Source organism: Trematomus bernacchii, unplaced genomic scaffold (assembly GCF_902827165.1).
Source record: "Trematomus bernacchii unplaced genomic scaffold, fTreBer1.1, whole genome shotgun sequence".
Taxonomy (NCBI): Eukaryota; Metazoa; Chordata; class Actinopteri; order Perciformes; family Nototheniidae; genus Trematomus; species Trematomus bernacchii.
Genome location: NW_022987828.1, coordinates 12,159,525 through 12,186,821, shown reverse-complemented (window position 1 = coordinate 12,186,821; position 27,297 = coordinate 12,159,525). Strand labels below are relative to the sequence as shown.

At 39.1% G+C, this 27,297-nt stretch overlaps 1 protein-coding gene across 1 annotated transcript in view; it reads left to right on the top strand.

Moving 5' to 3' along the window:
- Positions 1 to 27,297, top strand: part of LOC117499740 (ryanodine receptor 2-like) — an 86,460-nt gene that overhangs the window by 1,299 nt on the left and 57,864 nt on the right. Inside the window, 25 exon segments of the mRNA XM_034152334.1 lie at positions 719 to 838; positions 1,272 to 1,415; positions 1,490 to 1,564; positions 1,701 to 1,779; positions 2,009 to 2,121; positions 2,458 to 2,581; positions 2,887 to 2,983; positions 3,078 to 3,152; positions 4,414 to 4,570; positions 6,267 to 6,428; positions 13,606 to 13,727; positions 14,798 to 14,981; positions 15,067 to 15,202; positions 15,469 to 15,564; positions 17,011 to 17,129; positions 17,413 to 17,546; positions 19,572 to 19,813; positions 21,702 to 21,894; positions 22,768 to 22,987; positions 23,206 to 23,310; positions 23,456 to 23,559; positions 23,675 to 23,758; positions 25,022 to 25,181; positions 25,459 to 25,606; positions 26,553 to 26,761. Coding sequence (XP_034008225.1) covers positions 719 to 838; positions 1,272 to 1,415; positions 1,490 to 1,564; positions 1,701 to 1,779; positions 2,009 to 2,121; positions 2,458 to 2,581; positions 2,887 to 2,983; positions 3,078 to 3,152; positions 4,414 to 4,570; positions 6,267 to 6,428; positions 13,606 to 13,727; positions 14,798 to 14,981; positions 15,067 to 15,202; positions 15,469 to 15,564; positions 17,011 to 17,129; positions 17,413 to 17,546; positions 19,572 to 19,813; positions 21,702 to 21,894; positions 22,768 to 22,987; positions 23,206 to 23,310; positions 23,456 to 23,559; positions 23,675 to 23,758; positions 25,022 to 25,181; positions 25,459 to 25,606; positions 26,553 to 26,761 — 3,402 coding nt within the window.

Here is a 27,297-nt window from a genome sequence, read left to right as displayed (position 1 = left end):
TCTGAATGCCCCACAGCTTCTCAGCACTGGACAGTGTGTTTGACTGATTGCAGAGTACTGCTGATATGAAGAGTGGAAAGCAGGGTGAATCATGGGTCAAACCGTGCAGTGTCTTCCCAATATGGAGGTATGCAGCCCTGGTTATGGAGAGGTGTTGCTTGTCATGGCTGCATTTTGGATAGCAGTCGTCTGTTGTCCCTTTCTTCAGTACCTTAAATAGATGTGAAAAGCCTGATTCCTCTGATATGGTCAATTTGGCATTTACATGAAGATAAGATACATTTAGCTGAGAGATACTGTAAAAGCATTTAGAGTAAGGCTGGACTCACTCTTTGGTGCATTTGTAAACACGCTATGACAACTCAGGTTTTGTGATATTTGTTAGCTATTTTTGGGTTAGGATTCCTAATAGCCATATTCATGCTTGCCTTGATGAGCATGTTGGTTCACAAATAAATATTTCTATTAATATTAAACTACAGTAAGCTGTAGGGTCTCATATATCAAAGGCTGCTTCAAAGCTTACATTTTTGAGGGCTTGAATTATCTTTTTGTTCCTGGGTTTATAATTGATCTGTATCAGCTTTGGCCTTCACAAACAAATCATTTGAATCTTAATTTGCATTTGTTCTATTGATCTACCTTTGTCTTTCTTTTTTTTCTTTTATACCTTTGAGATTGTGCTTACTGCTGTCTTCTTTCTGTGTGTTTTTCTCAGGGAGATGAGGTGGTTTTGCAGAGTACCTTCACCTCCCAGGAGGAACATGTGAAACTCTGTCTTGCTGCAGAGGGCTTTGGCAGCCGACTTTGCAGGCTTGAGCCCACCTCTAATTGCAAGGTAAAGAGCTCCATCTCAAAGTCTTTTCACATTCCCAAAGAGGTCTAATTGTCAATTACTGTCACCTAAAAATATGGAATGATAGAAGAGAGATGCATAACATGATGCAAATAATTCTCTAATGTTTTATAATATATATTGTTTTAGCAAAATAGAGTAAGATTAATTTAATAAAGTCAATCAAACATTCAAAAAATAGCATTGGGAACACAATTTGTTAACCTACAACTGTCTTTCAACATCTCTAAATGAATAGCTAATCACATTAAATATTTGAAGTCCTCTTGTGTGCCAGATTTTCCTCTTTATACCCGATTTAGACTGCCTAATGTCTGTGGTCCTTGTCACTGCTTACAGGAGTTTTGCCCTGTGGAGGGTTGGATATAAAGCTGCCTCAATGACACATGCTCTGCTGTCTTTTTATTTCTTCCAGAATGTTCCACCCGACCTGTCTGTGTGTGGCTTCGTTCTGGCCCAGTGCCTCTCTGTGCGAGCCCTGCAGGAGATGCTGGCCCACAGTGTGCATCTGGCTGCAGAGGTGGGTGTTTAAATTGATCGGTTTCTGTATTTTTATTAAGTCTTTGTTTCTATATATTTTTTTATCCACTTTTCAAACTACACAAACTCTGAGTTCAATAATGTGATCCACAGGTGGGAGCTGGAGGAAGCCATCGCACCCTTCTATATGGCCAGGCAGTGTTGTTCCTACACTCGTATAGTGGCATGGTGAGTCATCCTCATATAATGCAGCGATAAATCAGAAGGGGTCCATCTTACTTTGCCAACAGTTTTATTAGCTTTTTCAAAACCATTTGTTCATATGTTCGCTGTAAAATATATCTGTTGTTTATTTCACTCCCAGTATCTCAGCTGCTTGTCTTCATCTCACACTTCAACGGACAAGCTGGCTTTTGATGTTGGTCTGCAAGAGGATAAAGCAGGTATTTATTGTTGGGACTTTTTGAATCGGATAAGAATTCAAATCCAGTTTATTGCCAAGTAGGTTTTCACATATAAGGGATTTGCTTTGCTTGATGGGTGGATAGACAAGAAACAAAAATAAAGAAATATGATCAATGTATTTGTTTAGAATGAAAGTAATGATGACAATTTTATTATTTATTTTGAGATTATTCTTTTTTTTAACCAAACTGCATATGTGTGGCTCAGGTGAGGCATGTTGGTGGACCGTCCACCCTGCGTCCAGACAGAGGTCAGAGGGTGAGAAAGTGCGAGTTGGAGATGACCTCATCCTGGTCAATGTTTCTTCAGAGAGATATCTGGTGAGTCAGTAGGGGTTTCGATGCTTAGATGACAAATAATCTGCTTCATTGTCTAACACACAAACCTGTTTGATGAGCTTGCAAACTACTAATTAAATGTGGACATTGAATGTGTGTTCAAGCGACTTTATTCCTCCTCTTTCTTCTGAGCTTTGCAGAAGGAGAAACCAACCATTTACATGTCAATTTCCATTGCATTTCTTTGGTAGTTTGCAATCTAAGTTCTCTCTGCCTCTGGTGTGTTGATTAGCATAATTGTTCATGATAACAGGTTTTGTAATAGCAAAATCAAAAGTGGCATTCATTGTTGATGAGCATATTTTTGTTTCTTCCCAGCACCTGTCCTTTGGCACTGCAGTTGACAACAAAAGCTTGAGTGACAGCCTGATTGTTAATGCAGCCTTCCAGCAAACTCTCTGGAGTGTCGCCCCCATTTGCTCTGGAGGTGGGGTTGCTCAAGGCAAGTTTCATTTTATCTTTGCTCTCCAAGTTCATTGGAAAAACAAACGTTTAGTCTCTAAAAGGACAAGACCCAACTTTTGTTGTGTCCAGCGACTCGTAAAGTCCCCTGATGTTTCGATGGCGATGATTAAAATTAAGAATTGTATGATGTTCAGTCATTACTCAGTTCAACAACTTTGCCTTCAATTATTATTAGACATACCTGCAAGTAGTTTGGAGTAATGACCCATGTTTAGATACCAGTTATAGCCAAAGAAATGCCTGTTCAAAAATTACGTCTGTTTTCTGTTGTGCTAATTCTAGGTTACCTCAAGGGGGATGACACACTGAGGCTTCTCCACAGCCATAGTGACGCATGTTTGACTATTCCATCCACTGAGCAGGGAGAGGAGCTGCAAAGGTCAGATGAAATGACCAGTGGTCTGTAATGTCAGCTAAACAAAGCATCCTTTACCTCTGTGGTCATGTCTTTTTTTTTTTTTTTCTTAATTTAGGATAATGCATTATGAGATTGGATCAGTCTCCAGCCATGCCCGCTCTCTCTGGAGGATGGAGATTCTGCGTGTTGTGTAAGTATATGCAGGAAGTAATATTCAGCCACACACATTTCTTTTGTTTTGTTTTTGATCTACGGTTTTAAACATGTTGAAATCACCATCATGTTTTGAAAATGTTTTTACAGTCTCATTTACAGATAAAAAAAGGTACAGAAGTTGTTTGTTGTTTGTTGTTAAGACCATATGGGAGTATAATGTTGCACACACTGCTGCGGGTCACTGCCAAAGCTGGGCCCAGAATCTCTTTCTGTTTCTGCAGTTTTTCGCCCACAAAGGCTGGAAGCATATTTTATATCACTTGCCCAGAATGGAATTAAGTCTGTGTGTCCGCTGCCTGCTCCCAAAGAGGGAAAACTAAATGATTTGGACTGCTCACGTTCCTTCAAAGCAAAACAAACCCAACTTAAAACTAGGGATGTACTGAATTGTTTGACGATTTAAAACTTCATTCATCATGTTTACAATCCAATTCCAAATCCATCTTTTCTTGCTGCGCAGTTTTTATTTACATGTCTATTTGTTCTGTTTAAACATGGTATTTCTGCACAGTTCTAAGGAGGCTACACTAATATAATTATATCTTTGTGGAATTAGATTTGAATTGGACTTTAGATTTGTTTGTTGAGAGAATCACAGATTGACCCACGGTAATGGCCAGGCAGATGACAGACTCATTAAAATTCACAAAACAATCTGTGTAATAGTCAGCCTTCCACCTGCTATTCCCCTCTCACTGTCACACACACACACACACACACACACACACACACACACACACACACACACACACACACACACACACACACACACACACACACACACACACACACACACACACACACACACACACACACACACACACACACACACACACACACACACAGTGGAGCACGCGCGTGAACTGCGTGTGCCGGAGCCTCGCAGCGGCAAAACTGAGGCTCCGTGGTAAACTGTGGTAACATTAGGAGCCGAAAGAGACGGAATTCCCATCACTAATACGTAAAGAGATAGTATCTATAAGGGACGGCCACACACACACACACACACACACACACACACACACACACACACCGAGAGAGCGCAACTGCTCAGTCAGTACCTACATGTATTTATGTTGTGGAAACTGATATTAGATTTCCTAAAAACTCAGAAATCCAATGTATTCAATCATTAGGATTTAGTTTGATGATGTCTTAAAAGCAAGTCTTCAAATGTTTAAAATTGACATTTGGTACAGCCCTACTAAAACCGCAATGCTCTTGATTTTTCTAAGTTGGAGTGGTAGGCACACATGCTGGGGGCAGCCTTTCCGGCTCCGTCATGTGACCACTGGTCGTTACCTGGGTCTAACAGAGGAGAAGGGACTGCATCTGGTTGATCGAGACAAAGCTGACATCAACACGACCTCTTTCTGCTTTCGATCATCAAAGGTCAGGAGTCACACAAAAAAGAGCCTACACTTTTTTAACGCTCCTTCGATTAAGGCACAATTCTCCAGTTAAAGCAGTGGTTCCCCGCTATTGAAGGGGGGACACCTGAAGCTTGTGAAGAAGTTGTAAACAAACATTGTTTGCTCGTAAAATCAATCAAATTGACACATTTTTAACACAACCGGCAGTTCCCTTGACATCTAACGTGTTCGTTAGAACATAGCGTTCAAAAGTGACAATCTAATCTACAGAGCTCGATGTGGTCAATGCTTGTTTGCCATAAGTATTTTCGCGGAAACACGATCAATCTGTCCATCAGCTGGCCAAAAGGCATCATATTCATATGGAGAAATGCACCGTTTTCAACATCCTTAACTCTGAGTTCTGTTGCCCCAATTACGTGTAAGGTGGGACAAGTACTCAGATCAAGTACTTAAGTAAAAGTACTATACTGCCGGGTAGCTTGTGAATTTACTCCAGGTGTAACGAAAGTCTGATTTAAGAGTTGATTATATTTCATATCATTCATCCAGATCTGTAAAGTAACTAAAGGTATTAAATACATGTAGTGGAGTAAAAGTGCACCATTTACCTCTGGACTGTAGAGGAGCAGAATTACAAAGAAGCAAATACTTAAAGGGGACCTATCATGCAAAATGCACTTTTGTACGTCTTTTATACATGAATATGTGTCCCCGGTGTTCCAGGGAACTCACCAAGTGTCAGAAAACACAACCCTCTCTATTTTCCTCCATACCCAAATCTCTAAGAAAGAGGCTGCAACGGATCTGATAAAAACTGATCCAGATTTGAACACTTCAATGACGTCAGGACAGTAGCGCTACGGCTATTGGGCCAACTCCACCAATCAGGAGGAGACAGACACGGCCATTGCCGTTCGAAAGCGCTGGAGAAGCTGTAGTACATATGCCAGGCCTGTAGGTGGTGCTGTTCTCACTGAATCTGCCCTTGCAAATACAGAGCTAAAAAATGTCAAATTGAGCAAAATGAGGCATGGCTAAAATGCATGATCTGTTTGGTATTTTGAAGAAAAAAAAAGTATAAATATGCCTTATATAGGTATGGTCCTACACTATATTATTCAAATATAGCATGATAGGTCCACTTTAAGTACCTCAAAATAAGTACAGTTCTGGAGTAAATCTACTTACTACCACCACTGCAGGTATTTTAATGTGTGCTAGCAGCCCATAATCCACACTAAACATACAATGAATCAATGTGAATTCTGTTTCTAATTTGTTTAGTTTTTCCCCTAAAAAAAGAAAAAAAGAACCTATAAAAATACTGTTAAAGAACCGGATCGATAAGCAGTATTTGTAATTGTTTCAATTAGGCCTCATTATTTCACAGTGGCACAGGATCATCTGCCATTACAAGCACTTTTGTTCATGTTCAATCCATAATAAAATATAAAATTATAATTGGATCTTTTTGTCTTGTTATTATTAGCAGAGAAAATGTAATTTTTGTACAACTATATACAATTAATTCTACCAATCTCAGTGGGAACCGGATTAGGGGGGGCTCGAAAATATTTCCAATTACACAAGGGGGGCCTGACTGAAAAAGGTTGGGAACCACTGAGTTAAAGGAAGGTCATTTGTGTATTAGATCTGTTTATTATCAGATAAACACACCTGTTTGTGAAACATGAAACACTGTTCCCATACAGGAGAAGCTTGACGCTGGCGCAAAGACTAACGTTGATGGCATGGGGATCCCAGAGATCAAGTATGGAGACTCCATTTGTTACGTTCAGCATGTAGACTCTGGACTCTGGCTCACCTACCAAGCTGTGGACGCATCTACACGCATGGGAGGGGCTCAGAGAAAGGTATACCTTCTTAAATTCAAAACGTTTATATCAGACAATCGTTATTGATTAACCAAAGGGGTAGGACTCATTTTATATATTGACTATTAATAATAGAACATGTTGCTTACTTCCCATTGGAATTAATAAAGCATTTCGATTGTTTACATTTCTTTATATTATCTAAACACAATTGCGTTGCTAGGCAACAGCATGGTTCCATTCTTACTTCCTGTCAGCTGATGTCCTTCACTCCTTATTTGGAATGGAACCTTCAGAATTATGACATCATTTTTTGCCTTTATGTAGAATTCTGAATTCTAGGAGTTTGCAGGACAGAGCAGAAGGAATTTGTCCAGCTAGTGTCAGATCATTGCAGAAATAGGTTTTGTTGCAAGCAAACATTAGGGATACTTGCAGTGTTTTTTAGCGAGATAATCTTCACAAGTGAACTTTTGTGACGTTAATTCAGTCGAACAATTACATTTAGTTTGCTAAACAACAGGTCATTTCGTCACAGCAGTAGAGATGGAGATGAACAATAGAGATGAGCTGGCAGTCAAGCTCGAGATTCTGCAAAAAGAAAATCAGGAAATTAAGTTGTGGCTGGAGCAGGAGAGGACTTTAAGGGATAAGCTTGAGATTGAAGGCGCTAAAAAGAAGGAAGCGATGCTCAAAGCATATACAGAGAAATCAGCTTTGCTGTTTAAGCACAATGTGAAAGTGAAAGCTCAGGAAATTGAGCAGAACGTCTTGCGCGTCAACAATGAGGACCTGAACATGAAATACAGAAACCTCCAGAGGTCACACAAGAAGGTCGAAGCCGAGATGGCTGCCTTGAGAAAGGCAAACCAGGAACTCAAACAACTGAAAGAACCCTGTGATGAGGAGCAAGGTGTAGAGATGGCTGCTTTGCGTGAGACAAATCAGGAACTCCAACAACAGAAGCAGCGTTGTGTGGAGGAGAAGGATAAAGAGATAGCTGCCTTGCTGAAGGAAAACAAAACACTGAAACAAGAGAAGGAGCGTTGTGTTGAGGAGAAAGATGCAAAGACGGCCGCCTTGCAAAAGACTAACCAAGAACTCAAACAACAAAAGGAGCGTTGTCTTGAGGAGAAATCTGTAGAGATAGCTGCTCTGCGTGAGAGAAACCAGGAACTCCAACAACAAAAGGATCATTGTGTTGACAAAGCTGTAAAGATAGCTGATTTGCGTGAGAGAAACCAGGAACTCACAAAACTGAAGGAGCGTTGCGTTAAGGAGGAGGCAAAGATGGCCGCCTTGCAAACAACAAACCAGGTACTCAAACAACAAAAGTTGCGTTGCGTTGAGGAGAAAGATGCAGAGATAGCTGCTTTGCTGAAGGAAAACCAAACACTGAAGCAAGAGAAGGAGCGTTGTGTTGAGGAGAAGGTGGACAAGAAGGAGGATGTGAAAGTGGAGGTGGAACCAGAAGTGAGGCATGATGTTAAAATGAATGCCCTGAAAATTGAGCAGAAAGTATTGCGCGGAAACAATGAGGAACTGAACATGAAATATGGAAAGCTCCTCAAGATGCACGAGAAGGACAAAGCAGTGATGGCCACCTTGAGAAAGGCAAACCAGGATCTCAAACAACTGAAAGAACCCTGTGTTGAGGAGAAGGATGCAGAGATGGCTGCCTTGCAAAAGACAAACCAGGAACTCAAACAAGAGAAGTTGTGTTGTCTTGAGGTGAAACATTTTGAGATAGTCGCTTTGCATGAGAGAAACCACGAACTGGAACAACAGAAGGAACGTTGTGTGGAGGAGAAGGATGCAGAGATAGTTGCTTTGCATGAGAGAAACCACAAACTGGAACAACAGAAGGAACGTTGTGTGGAGGAGAAGGATGCAGAGATAGTTGCTTTGCATGAGAGAAACCACAAACTGGAACAACAGAAGGAACGTTGTGTTGAGGAAAAGGATGCAGAGATAGTTGCTTTGCATGATAGAAACCAGGAACTGGAACAAAAGAAGGAACGTTGTGTTGAGGAAAAGGATGCAGAGATAGCGGCCTTGCTGAAGAAACAGCTGAAAAAACCACCAAAGGCACCCTGCGTGGTGAAGGAGGAGCTTGTGGAGGTGGAGTTGGAGGTGGAACAGGAAGTGAGGGTGGATCCACCTGAGCAAACCAATGAGCCGATCCCAACAACGCAGAGGAGGACAACACCACGGTGGAGAAGATTCATCAATTCCTTTTCTTGTATCCGCCCAAACATCAACGATGACTAAAAAGGAAAACATAAGACTCAAAGGCAGCCCTGACATCGGCTTTAAAAACTTTAAAAAACAAACTCACAACATCAAAAATTAGTAAGACATTAAAACATTTCAAGTACAGTCTAAAGCTCAAAGTGAGTGAGCAACAACATATACTCACAGCCAGTCAGGATATATATTTAAACACTTAACAGTTAATAGATCTGGTTAGACATCAACAAAGGTTCCAGAAGAGACTCACAGTGATGTGCAGTTTTAGCCACTAGGGGCAAAAAAACAACCTTAATTTTAAAATAAATAAACTATTCCTTTGCTTCTAGCACCCCTAAATATGAGGAACATTTAGTCATTACAAGTTATCAGGTTTATGTTATATCGTCATGTTTGGTTTATAGTGTTCATTTTCATATTTAAGTTATATTTTTCATATTTACTTAATAGTTCATTTTTATATTTATGTTATATTTATCATGTTTAGTTAATAGTCAATTTTTATATGTATCTTTTATTTTTCATATTTACTTAATAGTACATTTCTATATTTATGTTTAGTCCATTGTTTTCTTGTTAAGTTAAAGTCTTGTCAATCAATAAAAAAATAATAATGATAACAATACTGACACGTTTGATTTATTTCACGTTTGTTTCTCCTGTCTAAGTTTAGCTTCTTGCTTTTAATTTCAAGTCACCAGAGATTTAGTCTGAGAATTCAACTAATAATAACAATCAATACAAATAAATTCAAATTAAAAACAACACTAGAATTCTTTCTCGTTTGTTCCTCCTGTTTTTGTCTAGTTACCTTTGTATTGAGTGACTTTAGCTCACCTGGCTCTGCCCTGATCAATACACTGACTTAAAGCTACTTCAGTACTTACTTTATTACCTTGTTTACATTCAACAATTATCATAATAAATATAAACAAATGAAAAAACAACACTATGTATTTGATTTCTTTCAAGTTTGTTTTAGTCAACTATTTGATTTTAAATGCAACGGCACCAGCAAAAGTAGATTTTTTTTTTTACATTTCTGCTGATGTCCAGGTGTACAGTATATCAGTATGTAGTGTCTCTACTTTAAAGAGTCCTCTCCTGCTGATGTTCAGGTGTACTGTATATCAGTATGTAGTGTCTCTACTTTAAAGAGTCCTCTCCTGCTGATGTCCAGGTGTGCAGTATATCAGTATGTAGTGTCTCTACTTTAAAGAGTCCTCTCCTGCTGATGTTCAGGTGTATATCAGTATGTAGTGTCTCTACTTTAAAGAGTCCTCTCCTGCTGATGTCCAGGTGTGCAGTATATCAGTATGTAGTGTCTCTACTTTAAAGAGTCCTCTCCTGCTGATGTTCAGGTGTATATCAGTATGTAGTGTCTCTACTTTAAAGAGTCCTCTCCTGCTGATGTCCAGGTGTGCAGTATATCAGTATGTAGTGTCTCTACTTTAAAGAGTCCTCTCCTGCTGATGTTTAGGTGTATTTCAGTATGTAGTGTCTCTACTTTAAAGAGTCCTCTCCTGCTGATGTTCAGGTGTACTGTATATCAGTATGTAGTGTCTCTACTTTAAAGAGTCCTCTCCTGCTGATGTCCAGGTGTGCAGTATATCAGTATGTAGTGTCTCTACTTTAAAGAGTCCTCTCCTGCTGATGTTTAGGTGTATTTCAGTATGTAGTGTCTCTACTTTAAAGAGTCCTCTCCTGCTGATGTCCAGGTGTACAGTATATCAGTATGTAGTGTCTCTACTTTAAAGAGTCCTCTCCTGCTGATGTTTAGGTGTATTTCAGTATGTAGTGTCTCTACTTTAAAGAGTCCTCTCCTGCTGATGTTCAGGTGTACTGTATATCAGTATGTAGTGTCTCTACTTTAAAGAGTCCTCTCCTGCTGATGTTTAGGTGTATTTCAGTATGTAGTGTCTCTACTTTAAAGAGTCCTCTCCTGCTGATGTTCAGGTGTACTGTATATCAGTATGTAGTGTCTCTACTTTAAAGAGTCCTCTCCTGCTGATGTTTAGGTGTATTTTAGTATGTAGTGTCTCTACTTTAAAGAGTCCTCTCCTGCTGATGTTCAGGTGTACGTAGTCCCTCTACTTTAAAGAGCTCTCTCCTGCTGATGTTCAGGTGTACTGTATATCAGTATGTAGTGTCTTTACTTTAAAGAGTCCTACAATTAGATGGAAAACAGCTGCAAAGAGACAGAAAATTACAACAGAGACAATTAATCACCATAAAAAAGTATTTTAGTAGAGAAATGTTTTCATTGAAGTTAATGTGTTGAAGGGAATCCTGTAAAAAAAAGTTGTATTCAAAATGGCACTTTATCAAAATGCAATTGAGTGCAACTTCAACGTAACTGTATTTTTGGTTCCTATTAGATAAGATGTACTTTATTGATCCCAAATTGGGAAATGTTTGCGTTGCAGCAGCATAAAAAACAAGGCATTGCACATCATTAGAAATTAAAAGAGTAGAAATAAACATTTCAAAAATTTGAAACATATCAAAATAGAAATTAAAAAGTAGAAAATATGCATTTGACGTGAAGATGAAACATATAGTACAGCGGATAAGCACAACAATTGTGCATTTTATGAGAAAAGCATGACATTTCTAACATAGTTAGTGCATACCATAAGGTTTATTTTCAGATGTGGAGGGAAGTCAGATTTGACCTGTGAGGACCGTGAGAGGTCAAATCCAAGATGGCCGCCAGTCTCTCGGGTCAAATGTTCAAACACGCTTAATTTTGGAACCAAACATTGTAGAAAAACATTTAAGGTGTCATATCCAACTAAATTAGGGATGCCCAATCATTTGATGATACTTTTGAGATCGCCAGAATTCAAGAAAATGCATTTAGGTGAAGATAAAGGTAGAAATTGACCAAAAATAATCTGTCAATCAGTTGAAATTTGGTGTGTGTGTGTGTGTGTGTGTGTGTGTGTGTGTGTGTGTGTGTGTGTGTGTGTGTGTGTGTGTGTGTGTGTGTGTGTGTGTGTGTGTGTGTGTGTGTGTGTGTGTGTGTGTGTGTGTGTGTGGTGTGTGTGTGTGTGTGTGTGTGTGTGTGTGTGTGTGTGTGTGTGTGTGTGTGTGTGTGTGTGTGTGTGTGTGTGTGTGTGTGTGTGTGTGTGTGTGTTGTGTGTGTGTGTGTGTGTGTGTGTGTGTGGTCACCCAGCGCTAGCATTAATACAGAGACTGGAGGAATATGGCTTTACTTGGCACAGTCTGCATGCTGAAGCAAACATTTGTTTTTGTCTTCAAATACATACTTACATGATTGTGACGAGCATAATATTTGCTCCCCGCCCAACTCTCTAAGTGCTTGAACTCCGTGACAGGAGGATGAAGTATGTATAAATGGATGGAACTATCAACAAAACAACAGCGTTTTATTCCCCAATGTCATATTTAATAGAAAAATAATGATGCACCACTTATTGGAGAAAGAAGAATGGGGAACAGAAAGGTTTAGAGAGGGACAACATGCTGAAACCTTGCAACTTCAGTGCCAGAGAAAAAAGGTACTGTGAGTACACTTGTGGTTATTGTCCTCATGTTGCACATAGAAAATTCAATTAAGATGTTTACCGCATGTGGGCAAAAATCCATCAATCTTTCAATTTTCTAAAACTTGTTATATCCTTAGAGTCATTTAAAATGAGTTTTTTTCTCCATGCCATGGAGTCTAAATGGGTAAACCTTTGTATTAGTAATTGTACAGCCATGCTAGGACAAACAAATCCCCTTTGCCAATGTTCTCTCTGCACTCTCTGTCACACACACAACATACATAACCCTTTCTTTGCATGAACATGAAGTGTCCATGTGAGCCACTAAAGAACAGAAAAAAAGCTGCGCTACCTTGGCTTTATAGGTGGACAGGCAGGGAATCGAACCCCAACCCTCTATAAGTGGAAAGGGACAGCGGTGAACCTTATAGTTGAGTGCAGCCCTTTGTTAACAGCGAGGGTTAAGAGAGCTGTTTGTGCTCTACATGGAACTGTTTTCCATCTCCCTCTTTGGTTTACATTATTATTATTATTTTTCTATTAAATATGACATTGGGGAATAAAACGCTGTTTTGTTGATAGTTCCATCCATTTATACATACTTCATCCTCCTGTCACGGAGTTCAAGCACTTAGACTTGGAGAGTTGGGCGGGGAACAAATATGATGCTCGTCACAATCATGTTAGTATGTATTTGAAGACAAAAACAAATGTTTTCATCAGCATGCAGACTGTGCCAAGTAAAGCCATATTCCTCCAGTCTCTGTAGTAATGCTAGCGCTGGGTGACCATAAATCCACTGGAATATACCACACACACACACACACACACACACACACACACACCAAATTTCAACTGATTGACAGCTTATTTTTGGTCAATTTCTACCTTTATCTTCACCTAAATGCATTTTCTTGAATTCTGGCGATCTCAAAAGTATCATCAAATGATTGGGCATCCCTAATTTAGTTGGAACACACACACACACACACACACACACACACAGCAAATTTCAACTGATTGACAGCTTATTTTTGGTCAATTTCTACCTTTATCTTCAACTAAATTCATTTTCTTGAATTCTGGCGATCTCAAAAGTATCACCAAATGATTGGGCATCCCTAATTTAGTTGGATATGACACCTTAAATGTTTTTCTACAATGTTTGGTTCCAAAATTAAGCGCGTTTGAACATTTGACCCGAGAGACTGGTGGCCATCTTGGATTTGACCTCTCACGGTCCTCACAGGTCAAATCTGACTTCCCTCCACATCTGAAAATAAACCTTATGGTATGCTCTAACTATGTTAGAAATGTCATGCTTTTCTCATAAAATGCACAATTGTTATAATATGAGAGCTTATCCGCTGTACTATATATATTGATTTAAGATAAATGCACTGATTTTCACTTTTAGAAAGACTTAGGAATGTTTGCAAATGATGTTTTTCCAGGCCATTCTGCACAGCGAGGGTCATATGGACGATGGGCTGACGCTGTCTCGTTCTCAAAGGGAAGAATCTCACACTGCCAGACTCATCCGCAGTGCTACTCTACTCTTCACTTGCTTTATCAGGTACTGAATACCTTGTCTAGACTCTAAGTCATTGTAACAATGTCTCTATCAGTGTGGTATTCACAAATGACCGAGTGAAGGTCGATGTCTCCTGCCGTCCTTGTGAGAGCGAAAAAACCTCACAAGGCCACGTTCATGTATCAGCCATTACAGATGTATTGATTTAAGCGATTTCTTATAATGACTGTATACAAAAAAAAGTTAGCTGTTGGAATAATGGCATGCTGATTAAAAAGATGGAAACTCAATTGAATTAACTTTAATAGAGTGCCACAGTGACACGTCCTAAACCCGGATGTAAGTTAGCATTTTTCCCACTTCCGGTTCCTTCGACAAAAAGCAATGGAATTTCTCCATAGGATTTTTGAAAATAGCTCGAAATAAGGTCTGTGGTTGACACAAATTGAAGAGACGGATCACGTTTTGTTCTACAACATTAAATACATCAGCAGTGACCCCACTGGTGATTTCTGAAGAGTTGACGTGTCTGAAAAACGATGGTTGTTAACAAGTGGCTGAATAGGACTACAGAAGTTGTCGAGGCCGTTTTACGTCATTACACCGAACACGTAAACACTCCTCTAAGTTTGTTTTTCCCCGTGTTCTGCTTGAAAGCAAGTACCTCAATATATATGGATCTTAATTTGGCGTGACGTTGAAGCAGCGACCCTGCTGTAGTTAGTTTAGCATAACGTTAGCATTTTGCTTCTGGCGACTAGATTTATGATTAGAAAATTATAAAAGTAGGGTAGACATGTGGATATTATCCGGCTGAACAAAACGTGATCCGTCTCTTAAATGTGTGTCAACCACAGACCTTATTTCGAGCTATTTTCCAAAATCCTATGGAGAAATTGCATTGGTTTTTGTCGAAGGAACCGGAAGGAGTTTACTTCCGGGTTTTAGGACGCGTCACTGTGGCACTCTATTAGCACTGAGAAAAGAGATGGAGAAGATGGAATCACTTTTGGCTCAACCAATTTTGAAAGGGCCTGACAACTAACATTCAGTAAATACAACAGATTATTCTCAAAGAAAATTCTCTCATGAAGTATTCTATCGATCTCTAGGAAACTGGACGGTTCAAGCCAACAAGAAAACCTCAAATCTGTCAGCCTGCCAATGGAGGTAGTGACATGTAGTCTACAAGATCTAATCAAATATTTCCAGCTTCCATCAGAGGGGCAGAGCCATGAAGCTAAGCAGAACAACATGAGAGCGCTGAAGAGTCGGCAGAACATGTTTCAAGAAGAGGTAAATCTATGTGTGAATCATTAAACCGGCCCTACATGTGAATTGTTTGTCACTGTTCCTTGAGTTTGTTCTCTTTTCTTCTCAGGGTGTAATAGATTTGGTTCTGGATTGTATTGATCGTCTACACCATTACAGTGGTGGCTCTCATTTTGCTGAGGTTGCACAGAGTGACAAAGGAGAAGAGTGGGAGACCATCCTCAACCGTTTCTACGAGCTGCTGGGTGAGGAGTAACACACGTCTTCTCGGTGTAGATTGCCCAACATCCATTTGTTTTTTTTTATACTGACACTACAACATCTATCATCAATTGCAAACACATTTTCTTCAGATTTTAATCCATTTAGATTCGGCCTGGAATACCTATCTATGAGTTGCCCTAAACATGCTTTTGATTCTTCTGTTTTGCATGGAAAACATGGATTATGTTGTGTCTAAGTGCTGTGTCTTGAAATCCCTTTAAATAAAATCCTGATTTTGCTCCTGCAGCTGCTCTGATCCGGGGAAACCGTGTAAACTGTGCACATTTCTCCAGTTCACTCGACTGGCTGATCAGCAGGCTGGACCGTCTGGAGGCCTCTTGTGGTTGGTTGGATTTGTGGGCAATTAATTAATATTCCTGTTTTTAATTTGCAAAACGTTCTAACAAAAAAGAAGCTTAACGAGCTAGATCTCCATGGTAACTTACTGTATGCTGAACGGCTAGCCTGGTCCGGAGCAGGTTAGGTTCCAGGATAAGAGATCAACTCAGTGAAAGCACCGCCTGCTGACCAATCAGAGCTCAGTGTGCAGAGTTTAAAGCGATCAAGTCATTTTACAGGAGAAAGGAAACGGCTGGCAAAAATCACCGACTGTGTGAACGTGAAATGAATAGAATATCACCTCCCTTCTTCAGAGCAATCTGACTATTATAACATTAGCGTTAAGAAAGCTTACTTAAATTACATTACATGTCATTTGTTAGACGCTTTTATCCAAAGCGACTTACATACATTCAGTACTGTGGACAATCCCCACAGGAGCAATTTGGGGTGAAGTGTCTTGCCCAGGGACACAACGACATGCTGACTGCAGTGGGACTCGAACTTGCTACCCCCTGATTCGAAGTCCATCACACTATCTACTGAGCCACAGCCTCCCTAAATATCTGCCACAACATAAGTAACCGTTACCGGATCAACGTAACATTACGTACAGTCCATGGCACTGTGAGTGCAGACGTTGATGTGTCCCATTATCATTCATATCACATCTGTATCATATATTTCCTTATCCGAGTCAGCTTCTTGAGCCGTATCTGGACGTGCAACACAGACAGTGTCACATACTGTATGCAGAAGTATTATTTTAAGCAACACATTAAGTTGACGAAACACTCGAGTCAAATGTAATTTGTTTTAGACGGGGCAGTGATTTCATAAACCTGTTAATGTACGCATTCAAACACTTTTTCTTTTACCAGCTGTATTCACCTTGCAGGTGCAGCTATGTGGCTTTTATCCTGGATAAAGTGTTTAAGTCATGGATGTTTAAAGTTTAACGTCTTCATATTTGTCTAATATTATAGTTGACTTTTCATTCAGGAAGTATGACGCGCTGCGCTGTCAGTACGCTTCTCCATGTTTGTGATTGGTCGAATGCTCCAAATACCACCCCTTTCATGTGAACGCGCACATAACTAGATAGGGCAAAGCTGGCTTGAGTTAACGAGTTGATAACCAGCGTCGTAGGACAGTTTAGCGAGAGAGCGTTTGTTTGGGATTAGGTAAGCCGGGTAACTCAAACATATCCAGGTTAGGTTGAACCGGCTTCGTAGTACAGGCCTCTGGATTCATAGTACAGGCCACTGGTTGAGTTGTTTTAAATCATTCAGATTATGTTTTGCAAAGTTTCTGCAAACACTTTAATCTTCTATACATTATTTCTAACATTTGCTACCATATGTTATCTCAGCATCATGGCAGTGTAAAGAATGTTCGACAATAAATAAAGGATATCTTCCAAACAATAATAAGAAACATCTATTTGCAGGTGTCTTGGAGGTCCTGCACTGTGTCTTAGTGGAAAGTCCTGAAGCACTCAACGCCATCAAAGAAGGACACATTCAATCCATCATCTCTTTTCTAGACAAGCATGGATGCAACCACAAGGTGAATGTTTTTGTGTCATTTAAAGTTGGAAAAGTAATAGGCTTTATCAATAATTGAAGCAAAATGCGTGTGTCATGATTGATGTGTATTTCTGCTGAAACACAATAATGCAAATTCTCAGATGACTTTTGTGACACTATTTTGTATTCATTTTCAACATGTTTTGAAAACAAAATGAACTCGGGCTAACACAAAAACACAGAAAGATAATGATCTGTTCCCCATTGTGGGATAATTTACATGTGTTTATCGAGCTATTGCTGAATGAGCTGCTGTTTTGCAGGTGCTGGAGGTGCTGTGCTCACTGTGTGTGTGTCATGGTGTAGCTGTGCGGTCCAATCAAAACCTCATCTGTGACAACCTGCTGCCTGACAGAGACCTGCTGCTGCAAACACGGCTGGCTAATCAGGTCACCAGGTACAATTTTAGAAATCTCGAAACACAATGACTTTTGTCTGAGTCAGTCGTCTGCATTTAGAAGTGTTGCAAGGTTCAAGGCTTTTAATAGTCATACGTACATAGCTACAGTGTAGTTATGACGATGAAAATCTTAGGTCCCAGGCTCCACCAACAGTGCAACACAATAAAACGGAAAAATAGTGTAAGTAAATACAAAAATAGTGCAATAAGAGTATATACAAGTTATTGGAACATGATATATGTTGTCTGCTAACTATACACACAAACAGAATATATACAAATCGTAGACATATATTTGTTATCTTGCATAAAAGAGCACATTAAAACTGGTGTGCGTTGCATTCAGTGCATCTTCATAGCTTTTATTGACTCTTGGAGAATCACCATGGGGCTTTTTCTTGTAGCTCCTTTCATAATAATAATAATAATAATAATAATAATAAATTCAATTTATAAAGCACCTTTCATTGCTAGTAGCAATCCCAAGGTGCTCATACTTGCTCATGCATTTGTATAGCTGACCTGTCGTGCATCTTGGTCTATATGTCATTATGTTCACATGCTTGATACAAGTATCACTTCAGTTTTCTCCACAGTACATCGCTCATCTTTTCTAGTTAATTGAAAGATAATTGTCTCCTCATATGTGCACCAACTGGTTTTTCTGAATTGATAAGAACGTGATGTTATTGTCCGAGCGCAGATGTCTGATATTTATTTATATACTTCTTGCTTGAAGTGAGAAGGCTCACTTGTATGGCTTTGGACATTTTTTTTTCCCCAGTTTCATCATATTTTGTCTGAATATTTTTGGCCGGCTGTGCCAGTCTGATCTTGTAGACTGGTTCCTTTTTTATTTTCCTTTGAGCTGTTTTTTTTTAAACTCCATCTGCCCATTCTTCCGTTGCAGCTGCCTTCTTTTATCATGCTTTTCTCTATCAGCGGCCCATTTTGTTCCTCAGGCCGTATAGCTTATTTTGTTCCATATTCTTTGCACCTGCTCAGTCCATTCCCTAACGATCTCTTGCTCCTCAAGCCATTTCTCCTTCTATCACTTTGACTTTTTCTTCAACTACATGGCTCATTAGTACTTCTGTTTTTCTTTCATTCCTTGTTTCTTTTATCTCATTGATTTTCTTATCTTCTCCACATTTTGTAGACTCATTCAGATGCCCTTTCCTATTATTAGTTTGTTTATATCCAATCTTCTGACCCTTCTTAACCAGGTCACATCTCTTTCTATCCTTTTCCAATTTCTTCCATCTATTCTCATGCTTATCGTTTAATGAAAACTGTCAAGGGCGAGGTGAGTGTCGCTATATGAACTACTTTATTTTGCGAATACGTCTCCATCTTATTGTTTGTCATACACTCTGCCCCTCAATTCTCTTTAGTATTTCTGTTTCAGTTTTAATATTGGGATGTTGAAATGAGAAGTTAGTTCTGTATTGCTTATTTTCCTCTGCCAAGAAAGTTATGTTTTTGGTCTGGTTTGTTCATCAGCAAGAAAGACTACAGGCACTATTTTCATAAAACCTAATGGAAGAGTGGGTCCAGGAGAACCCATTCATAAGAATACAATGTGCTGTGCCTCAAGAGAGTTGAGTTATGCTCTGTGTGTACTGCAGAGAAATCTCAAACGGGCATCTAGCAGCAGCTGACTACACATTCATTTGATATTCAGTTCAATTATTCTATTCGGTACGAAGAAATTCAGTGTTGTTGAACTTACTGCAGTCATACCTTTCAACCTGAGCACCTGCATTTTTCACAAGGTGATATATTTGTCTAAGATGACCATACACTGCATGGAATTCTCCAAGATTATCTTCTTTTCGGTGGTAGTTATCATAATGCTGTCATTTGTAGGTCCTAATTATATCTCTGAAATTATGAATATTGTAATAAATCATTGTAATCAAACCAAATATAACACCTTGTTCCTAAGGAAGGGCCCTGCTATCTTCTGTCTTTTTGTCGTTCTGGTTGTCTCCCGACTCTCTGCACACCACCCCACCACAGCATGAGGCCAAACATCTTTTTGGCTTTGGGGGAGGATTCAGCACAGCATCGGAGGTGGTACTATGAGCTGGTTGTGGATCATGTGGACCCCTTCCTCACATCTGAACCCACACACCTGCGCGTTGGCTGGGCTCGCACTGAGGGCTACCAGCCCCGGCCCACAGGAGGGGAGGGCTGGGGGGGCAACGGTGTGGGAGACGACCTCTGCTCCTACGGCTTTGATGGGCTTCACCTCTGGTCAGGTACGAGAGTCAGTACTAATTGGATGTGATTTAAAAAAAAAAAAAAACGACCCTCGATACAGTTTAAATTTTGTATTCTGTAATCTTGAATTATTTCACGCACTAAGGTGTATATAGATCCCATAATAAAAACAGAACGTTTAAAACTTTAAAAAGAATATATCACTTCATATAGCCTGGGGTACTTTTTGAAGCAAACATCAGTGAGTTGTTACAAAATGGTTCAAATTCATTCTTATACTTTTTATTTTGTGCCCATAGGACTTACATTGAAGATTTACCACACCTCATTGAAATCAATAAAATTGATTATTTTCAAATCTCAGCAGCTATTGAAATAACAGACTTCCATTGATAAGCGAAAATTAATAAACAAAAGAAAACTGCTTGTTCCTTAAATCCTGTATGGAGATAATTGGCAGCATTGATAATAAATCCACGGTAACATCAATATTGCTTGCACCGAATGCAGCAACAATACTTTTAATTTGATTTAATATGCTTTTTATGCTGGTCTCCATCCAACAATGTCTATAGCACATTTCAACAACACAGCAATTCAAAGTGCTTTCCAGAAAACATTAAACACATAGAGACAAATTGATAAAGAAACCCAATTCAAAATATAATCTAAACACAATTAAAGCAGTCATTGAAGAGCCAAGAGAATAGAAAAAAAGCTATCCAGGAGACAATATTAGTTTATTCTCCAATATCCTCAACCTAAACTGATACCATTAGGCTCCAATCTAATATATGTAAAGCTAGACACTACTCTGTCAACACAAAAAGTGATGTTGCTAAAAAAACAAACGTTTCTTAATACACCATTAAGATCAATTCAGACGAGTCTAGCCTGCACTTTTAGTAGTTTTTCTGTGTTTCATTTAAATAAGTTTAGTAATTCATTCAGTCTCAAAAGTGTGTTGCTGCACTTGCATGCTGACAACAAACATTAGAAAAGGCTGTAAATGGTGAATTAATCAGAAAAGGAAGAGATGTGTGTGTGTGTATATATATATATATATATATATATATATATATATATATATATATATATATATATATATATATATATATTTATCTATTTATTTATCTATTATAAATGTTTTGTTTTATTATAATAATAATGAGGAAACAATGAAGTATATCTATATTATGAAGCAAATCATGTATAAATACCAGGGTTCTTACGGTCATTAAAAACCTTGAAAAGTCATGGAAATTCAAAATGCTAATTCCAGGCCCTGGAAAAGTTATGGAAAACAATATTTTTCCCAAAGTTTGGGAAAAGTCATGGAAATGTAAATAAAGTTGCATCAAATATAATTTATATTTTATCTAATCGCCGAAATAGTAATACTATAATGATAATAAATACTGTATCGTATAGTAATGAAACGTAAAATGGCATTTAACTGACGAGGTATTTTGCTGGTGAGAGATTTTAGTTGCGCTAGCGTGTAGAAGCTAGTAAGCCTACTATTTGATTTGTTTTAGATAGGCACAACATGTTTCATATGCAGACCTTATTTTCCTGTTCCATGTTAAAATAAACCATGGTCAGTGGTACCGCTGAGAAAGAGTAATTGTTTTGGTCATGGAAAATTAGGTAAAGGTCATGGAGAAGTCATGGAAAAGTCATTGAAAATCATTGGTGAAAAAGTGTATGAACCCTGAAATACAACGCCATATGCATACATAAAAGGTAACTGACACTGTAATCCCCCTACCCCCCCACCCTTCATGTTATTGTTCTGTTTGTGATGTGTGTGAGCCATGTCCTTGTCCTTATGACATCTTTGAAAATGTCTAATAAAATATAAATGTTAAAAAAAAAAGGAAAAGGATGTAAATGACCTGAAAGGCTGTGTCTCCTGGATGTCAGGCTGCGTGGGTCGCAGGGTGAGCTCGGCCGTCCCTCACCTCCTGAGAGACGAGGACGTGGTCAGCTGCTGTCTGGACCTCAGCGCTCCCTGCATCTCTTTCCGGGTCAATGGACTGCCTGTGCAGGGCATGTTGGAGAACTTCAGTGCAGACGGACTTCTCCATCCTGTGGTCAGCTTCTCTGCCGGAGTCAAGTCAGTAGTGGATATTTTGTTTAATTTTCCTTTATTTTTATTTCATTTATTGATTTTTCTACAAGGGACAATATATGTAGACATTATTAGTTAAAGTGGACCTATCATGCTATATTTGAATAATATAGTGTAGGACCATACCTATATAAGGCATATTTATACTTTTTTTTTTTTTCAAAATACCAAACAGATCATGCATTTTAGCCATGCCTCATTTTGCTCAATTTGACAATTTCTAGCTCTGTTTTAGCAAGGGCAGATTCAGTGAGAACAGCACCATCTACTGGCCTGGCATATGTACTAGAGCGTCTCCAGTGCTTTCGAACGGCAATGGCCGTGGCTGTCTCCTCCTGATTGGTGGAGTTGGCCCAATAGCCGTAGCGCCACTGTCCTGACGTCAGGACAGTGTTCAAATCTGGATCAGTTTTGATCAGATCCGTTGCAGCCCCTTTTTTAGAGATTTGGGTATGGAGGAAAATAGAGAGGGTTGTGTTTTCTGACACTTGGTGAGTTCCCTGGAACACCGGGGACACATATTCATGTATAAAAGACGTACAAAGGTGCATTTTGCATGATAGGTCCCCTTTAAGTTCATTAACTAAAGTGCAAATTATGCAGTGTATAGCGGACTTTAATTTGCCGTGATGAAATAAAAACATGGCTACAAACAACCTCTTTAAACTGTAATTGAACTGTGATGACATTTTAAAATGAAATGAATACAACAATCAATTAGGAATATTTATTAATATTTGATATTTGTTTTTCATAGACTGTCTCTTTCCTATAGTAAACATTTTCCATTCATTTTAAGGATTAGTCAAAAGCAAACGTCATTCTTAATGTCTTCCTTGTCCTGTTTCTTAAAATCAGGGTCCGCTTCCTGTTTGGGGGGCGGCACGGAGAGTTTCGCTTCTTGCCCCCACCGGGTTTTGCGCCATGCTGTGACGCTCTGCTCCCGAGAGTCAAGCTGAAGTTAGAGCCGTGTCAGAAATACATCCTGGATCAAGGAGAGGGGAAACTGGAGCTCATTGGCCCCTCAGTACCTTCCAGTCCAATGACCTTTACTCCCACACCAGTAGACATCAGCAAGGTAAAAAATCACCATCAGTCGAACTGACTTTCTTTATTATTTATTTTATTTAACATAACATGTATTTTCTAACCTTTTGTACCAGTGATTTTAGATGAACAAAAACGTGTTATGAATATTAGATTTAACGATATTATACATGGCATCCAATATGAAGTTGATCTTTTATGTTGTAAAATGTTGTTTAGTTCCTTATACTTAATTCATATTACCCTCAGGTGGTAATGCCCCCACAACTTGAGGATATCCGAGAAAAACTCGCTGAGAATATCCATGAACTCTGGACAATGGAAAAGATTGATCTTGGATGGACATATGGACCTGTAAGAAAACAGAAACAACTTCACATTGCATAAAGGAAATCACATTATATATACACATTATAAGAGACTAGCAACATTGACTTGATGTGTCCAGCTGTCTTCAGTTTTACTTGCAGCGTAAGAAATATCAGCTTTTGTCAAACAGGTGAAAGATGAAGGTAAGAGGCATGATCCGTGTGTGATGGAGTTCTGCAAGCTGTCGGAGACGGAGAAGAACCAGAACCTTCAGATGGCCCAGGACACACTCAGGTGAGATCTACTACCTGCATTATTGCAATACACACTACTTTGAAACCTTTTGAGTTGTAAATGCTCTCAATGCTTGATTTAAGTTTATACGTTTCTGTTTGTTTTTCTGTTGTAGGACTCTCCTGGCTCTTGGCTTTCACATTGGTTTGACTGCTGACCATGCTGAGGAGAAAGTCATGTACATGAGACTAGCCAACAAGTATGTACATGTTTGATATTATTTCGTAACTAAAATGTTGGATTTCCTCATAGCAGAAGAGTTCACTGGGCTTCTCTTAACATACATCTAAAATCATATTTTGGTTTGCATATCGTTTTAATTTGAGCAGTGGCGAGCCGTCAGGGCCCTCTAGGCCCTCTGTGAGGGCCTAAGATATTCCAAAAAATAATATTTAAAAACATTAAATTTTTTTTTTTTTTTTTAAAATATATTTTTTTTTTCATATTATTTTTGTTATATTTTTCATTAGTTTTACCGAAAAAAAACTTGATTTAATAAAATAACATTTCCAAAGAAATAAATCCTTCGAATCTGCCTGTTCGGTCTCTGTTTGAATGTGAAGGGTTACATGAAAGAAGGTCTGGCCCTCTCTGCGATTCACAGAGGGCCCGCTATAGTAACTGAACGAGAGAGTAATGTCAAATGACAGTACAATTGACCAATCATATCTTCCCTCTAAATGGGTGGGTTTCATTATCGCGGACTTTATGACAAGTTCCGCCCGCTGTGAAACTTTTCTTGTTTCCATAGCAACAACAACTTCCTGTCAACAGCGTGAACTCGCCTTCAAAATAAAATCATGCCAAATTACACTTAAGACATACAACTGTAACGAAAGTAAGAAACACAATGCAATATCATTTTCAATGTCAAAGAACACAAATTGGGTTCACAGGTGTCGTTTTGTGTGGTAGAGGGTCGCTGTCATTGATGCGTTTTGCACCCTGGGCCGTTGTTTTGATATTCCGCTGAAGCATACGCTGTGACGTAATAACTATTTTTTTTCCTTTTTTTCGAGGGAAGGGGTGGGGGTCAGAGGGCCTAGGTATAAAGCTCACGGCTCGCCACTGAATTTGAGTCATAAGATAAAAAAGTATTAGGTTAAAACGCAATGTGTTTTTTCAAAAAGATTCTAAAATCCTTACTGTGACTTTTGATAAAAGTAGAACACATTGTTTTGAAATTTTTCCTTATAATGATTAATAAAGTCTTTGTTCACACATTGATTCATTTTGTTTGTTTTGAGCCGTCGCGTATAGGAGTAATTGGTGGAAGGGGTTTCATTTATTTAAAATAGTGCACTGTGGGTTGTCTCATGTTTATCTTTTCATGAAAAGTTTGCCTAAGGTATTATTAATGAATATTTTAACCACTCTACTGAATCATAATCAATGATTTAACTACATAGTGTCATTCCTGATCTTGACTTGCTCATATCCATTTTCTAATTCCCTCTCTCAGGTACGAGCAGCCCAGCGGCTACAGACCCTCTCCAATAGACCCTCTCCAGGTGTTTCTGAGCCCAGCCCACGAGGAGGTGGTCGACCTGCTGGCAGAGAACAATCACAACGTGTGGGCCAGAGAGCGTATCAAGCAGGGATGGACCCATTCACCCCAACAGGTTTATATGTTGTGCTGTATTATTGTGTTGCCCAGTCACTGCTTAGGATACATTTCATTTGAACTTTTGTAGAGAATGTTTCACAACTTATTACATTTAGCTGGCATTTAGAATATTGTAAATAAAAAAACAATTCCCTGTACATTGTCTCTCTGTCACAACATGCTCTGCCACACAAACAAGGCTACTGTTTTCTTCCACATGTACAGTAGTTGCTCCGTGTCATGTGTAGTTGCTCCGTGTCATGTGCATTTGCTCTTTGTTTCTGTGTTCTTAGGATGTGAAAGCCAAGCGGAGCCCGTACCTGTTGCCCTACTGCCTGCTTGATGAAAGGAGCTGGAGAGTGGGCCGGGAGAGTGTCAGAGAGAGTGTGTGCACCCTGCTGGCCTACGGTTACAGTTTGGAGCCTCTCAACCAGGAAAAGAGTGTGTATCAAAGCCTTGTCATTTTCTATTATACCACTGTTGTTTATTGTGAAAGTACAAGATAGTGCATGCTCCTTAAAGGGGACCTATCATGTAAAATGCACTTTTTGATGTCTTTTATACATAAATATGTGTCCTCGGTGTGTCGGGGAACTCACGCAGCGTCAGAAAATAAAACCCCCTCTCTTTTCCTCCGTACCCAAATCTCTAAAAACGGGGGTACAACGGAGCTGATCCAGATTTGCGTCCGATATGACGTAATATCGGAAATGTAGGCTGGCTTTACACCCACGGCCCTATCAGAAACGTTGCTATCAGAAACAATGCCCGACTGTTTTGGACGTAATATGGTCGGTGTTTACATTAGCATCGCTAACACTCAGAGCTAACCTGTACTGCACAGAGCATGTGTGTGAAGAAGCAGGAAATAAAAAGGAACTCACCTTGTGGTATAACCGGCAAGAGAGAAAGCCTTTGAGCTCCATACTGTTTCAGAAATAATCCTTGATAATCCATGATATGGCGTTTCATCACGGCAGGATTTAGTTTAGACAGTATCTGCCGGTAGAATCTCCCGCATGAGCTCATATAAAGCTTTATACCCCAAATCAGCACTTTTGAAACAGGAAGTGAAATAGAGGGATATGAGCCATGGCTAGAATGGGTGATCTGTTTGGTATTTTGTGCAAAACACTTCATAGACATGTTTTTTATATATTTTTATATATCTGAGACCTATGCTATTGCCTAAAAATAGCATGATAGGTGACCTTTAAATAAAGATAGGGCTCTGTTTGTTAACTGTTTGCCAACTTGTAAACTATTACAGATTATTTCTGCACCATTTTATAGATGTATTATTCATTCTCTCTATTGAATTGAAATGTAATGCAAACAAGTGATTATTTGGCAGCTAATATATATTTTCTTTTACTTGGGTTTACAGCCACGATATCCAATCCATGTCCCTTTCCCACTGAGAAAAGCAGAGTGTTCAGACCAGATAAATCTTTCTCTGTGACTCGGGGGAAGTGGTACTTTGAATTTGAAATAGTGACTGCTGGGAATATGAAAGTGGGCTGGGCCCGGCCGGACTGTGCTCCAGATAAAGAGCTCGGCTCAGATGACCAGGCGTATGTCTTTGATGGATTTGAGGTGAGACATTTAAATGTGATAGTTCACATGAACATTTTAAGAACTCTCAAATTTGAAGTTGTTAAAACATCAGTAAGCCCCAAGCACAGGGGAAATGTGTTCAGCCTCATTTTGCCGTTCTTCACATTCTGATTAGAAAACATGGCTGACATTTCTTGATTTACACTCACAGTAAACATAATTTAAAATCTGACTGAACGTGATAAAAAGTCAGAAGTTGTTTACGTACTGGTGCTTGGTTGAGATCATAAATAATGGATGATCAGAGGATATTTTGTAAAGACAGAACTGTGGCTCTCTGCTTGTCTGTAAAATTTGCTTCAGAGGAACTGAAATTAGGCAATAGAAAGCGAACATCCAGGACTATCATCTGAATTCAACTCGCTTGAACATTAAAACAGCCGTAATTAGGATTTTAAAACTCTGATTAAACACTTGATATAGCCAAACATTGCCATTTTGTCAACATTTCAGCACAAATAAAGCATTGCTACACTTCCCACTTGTAAAATAAGGGACAAACACATAAGCAGCCT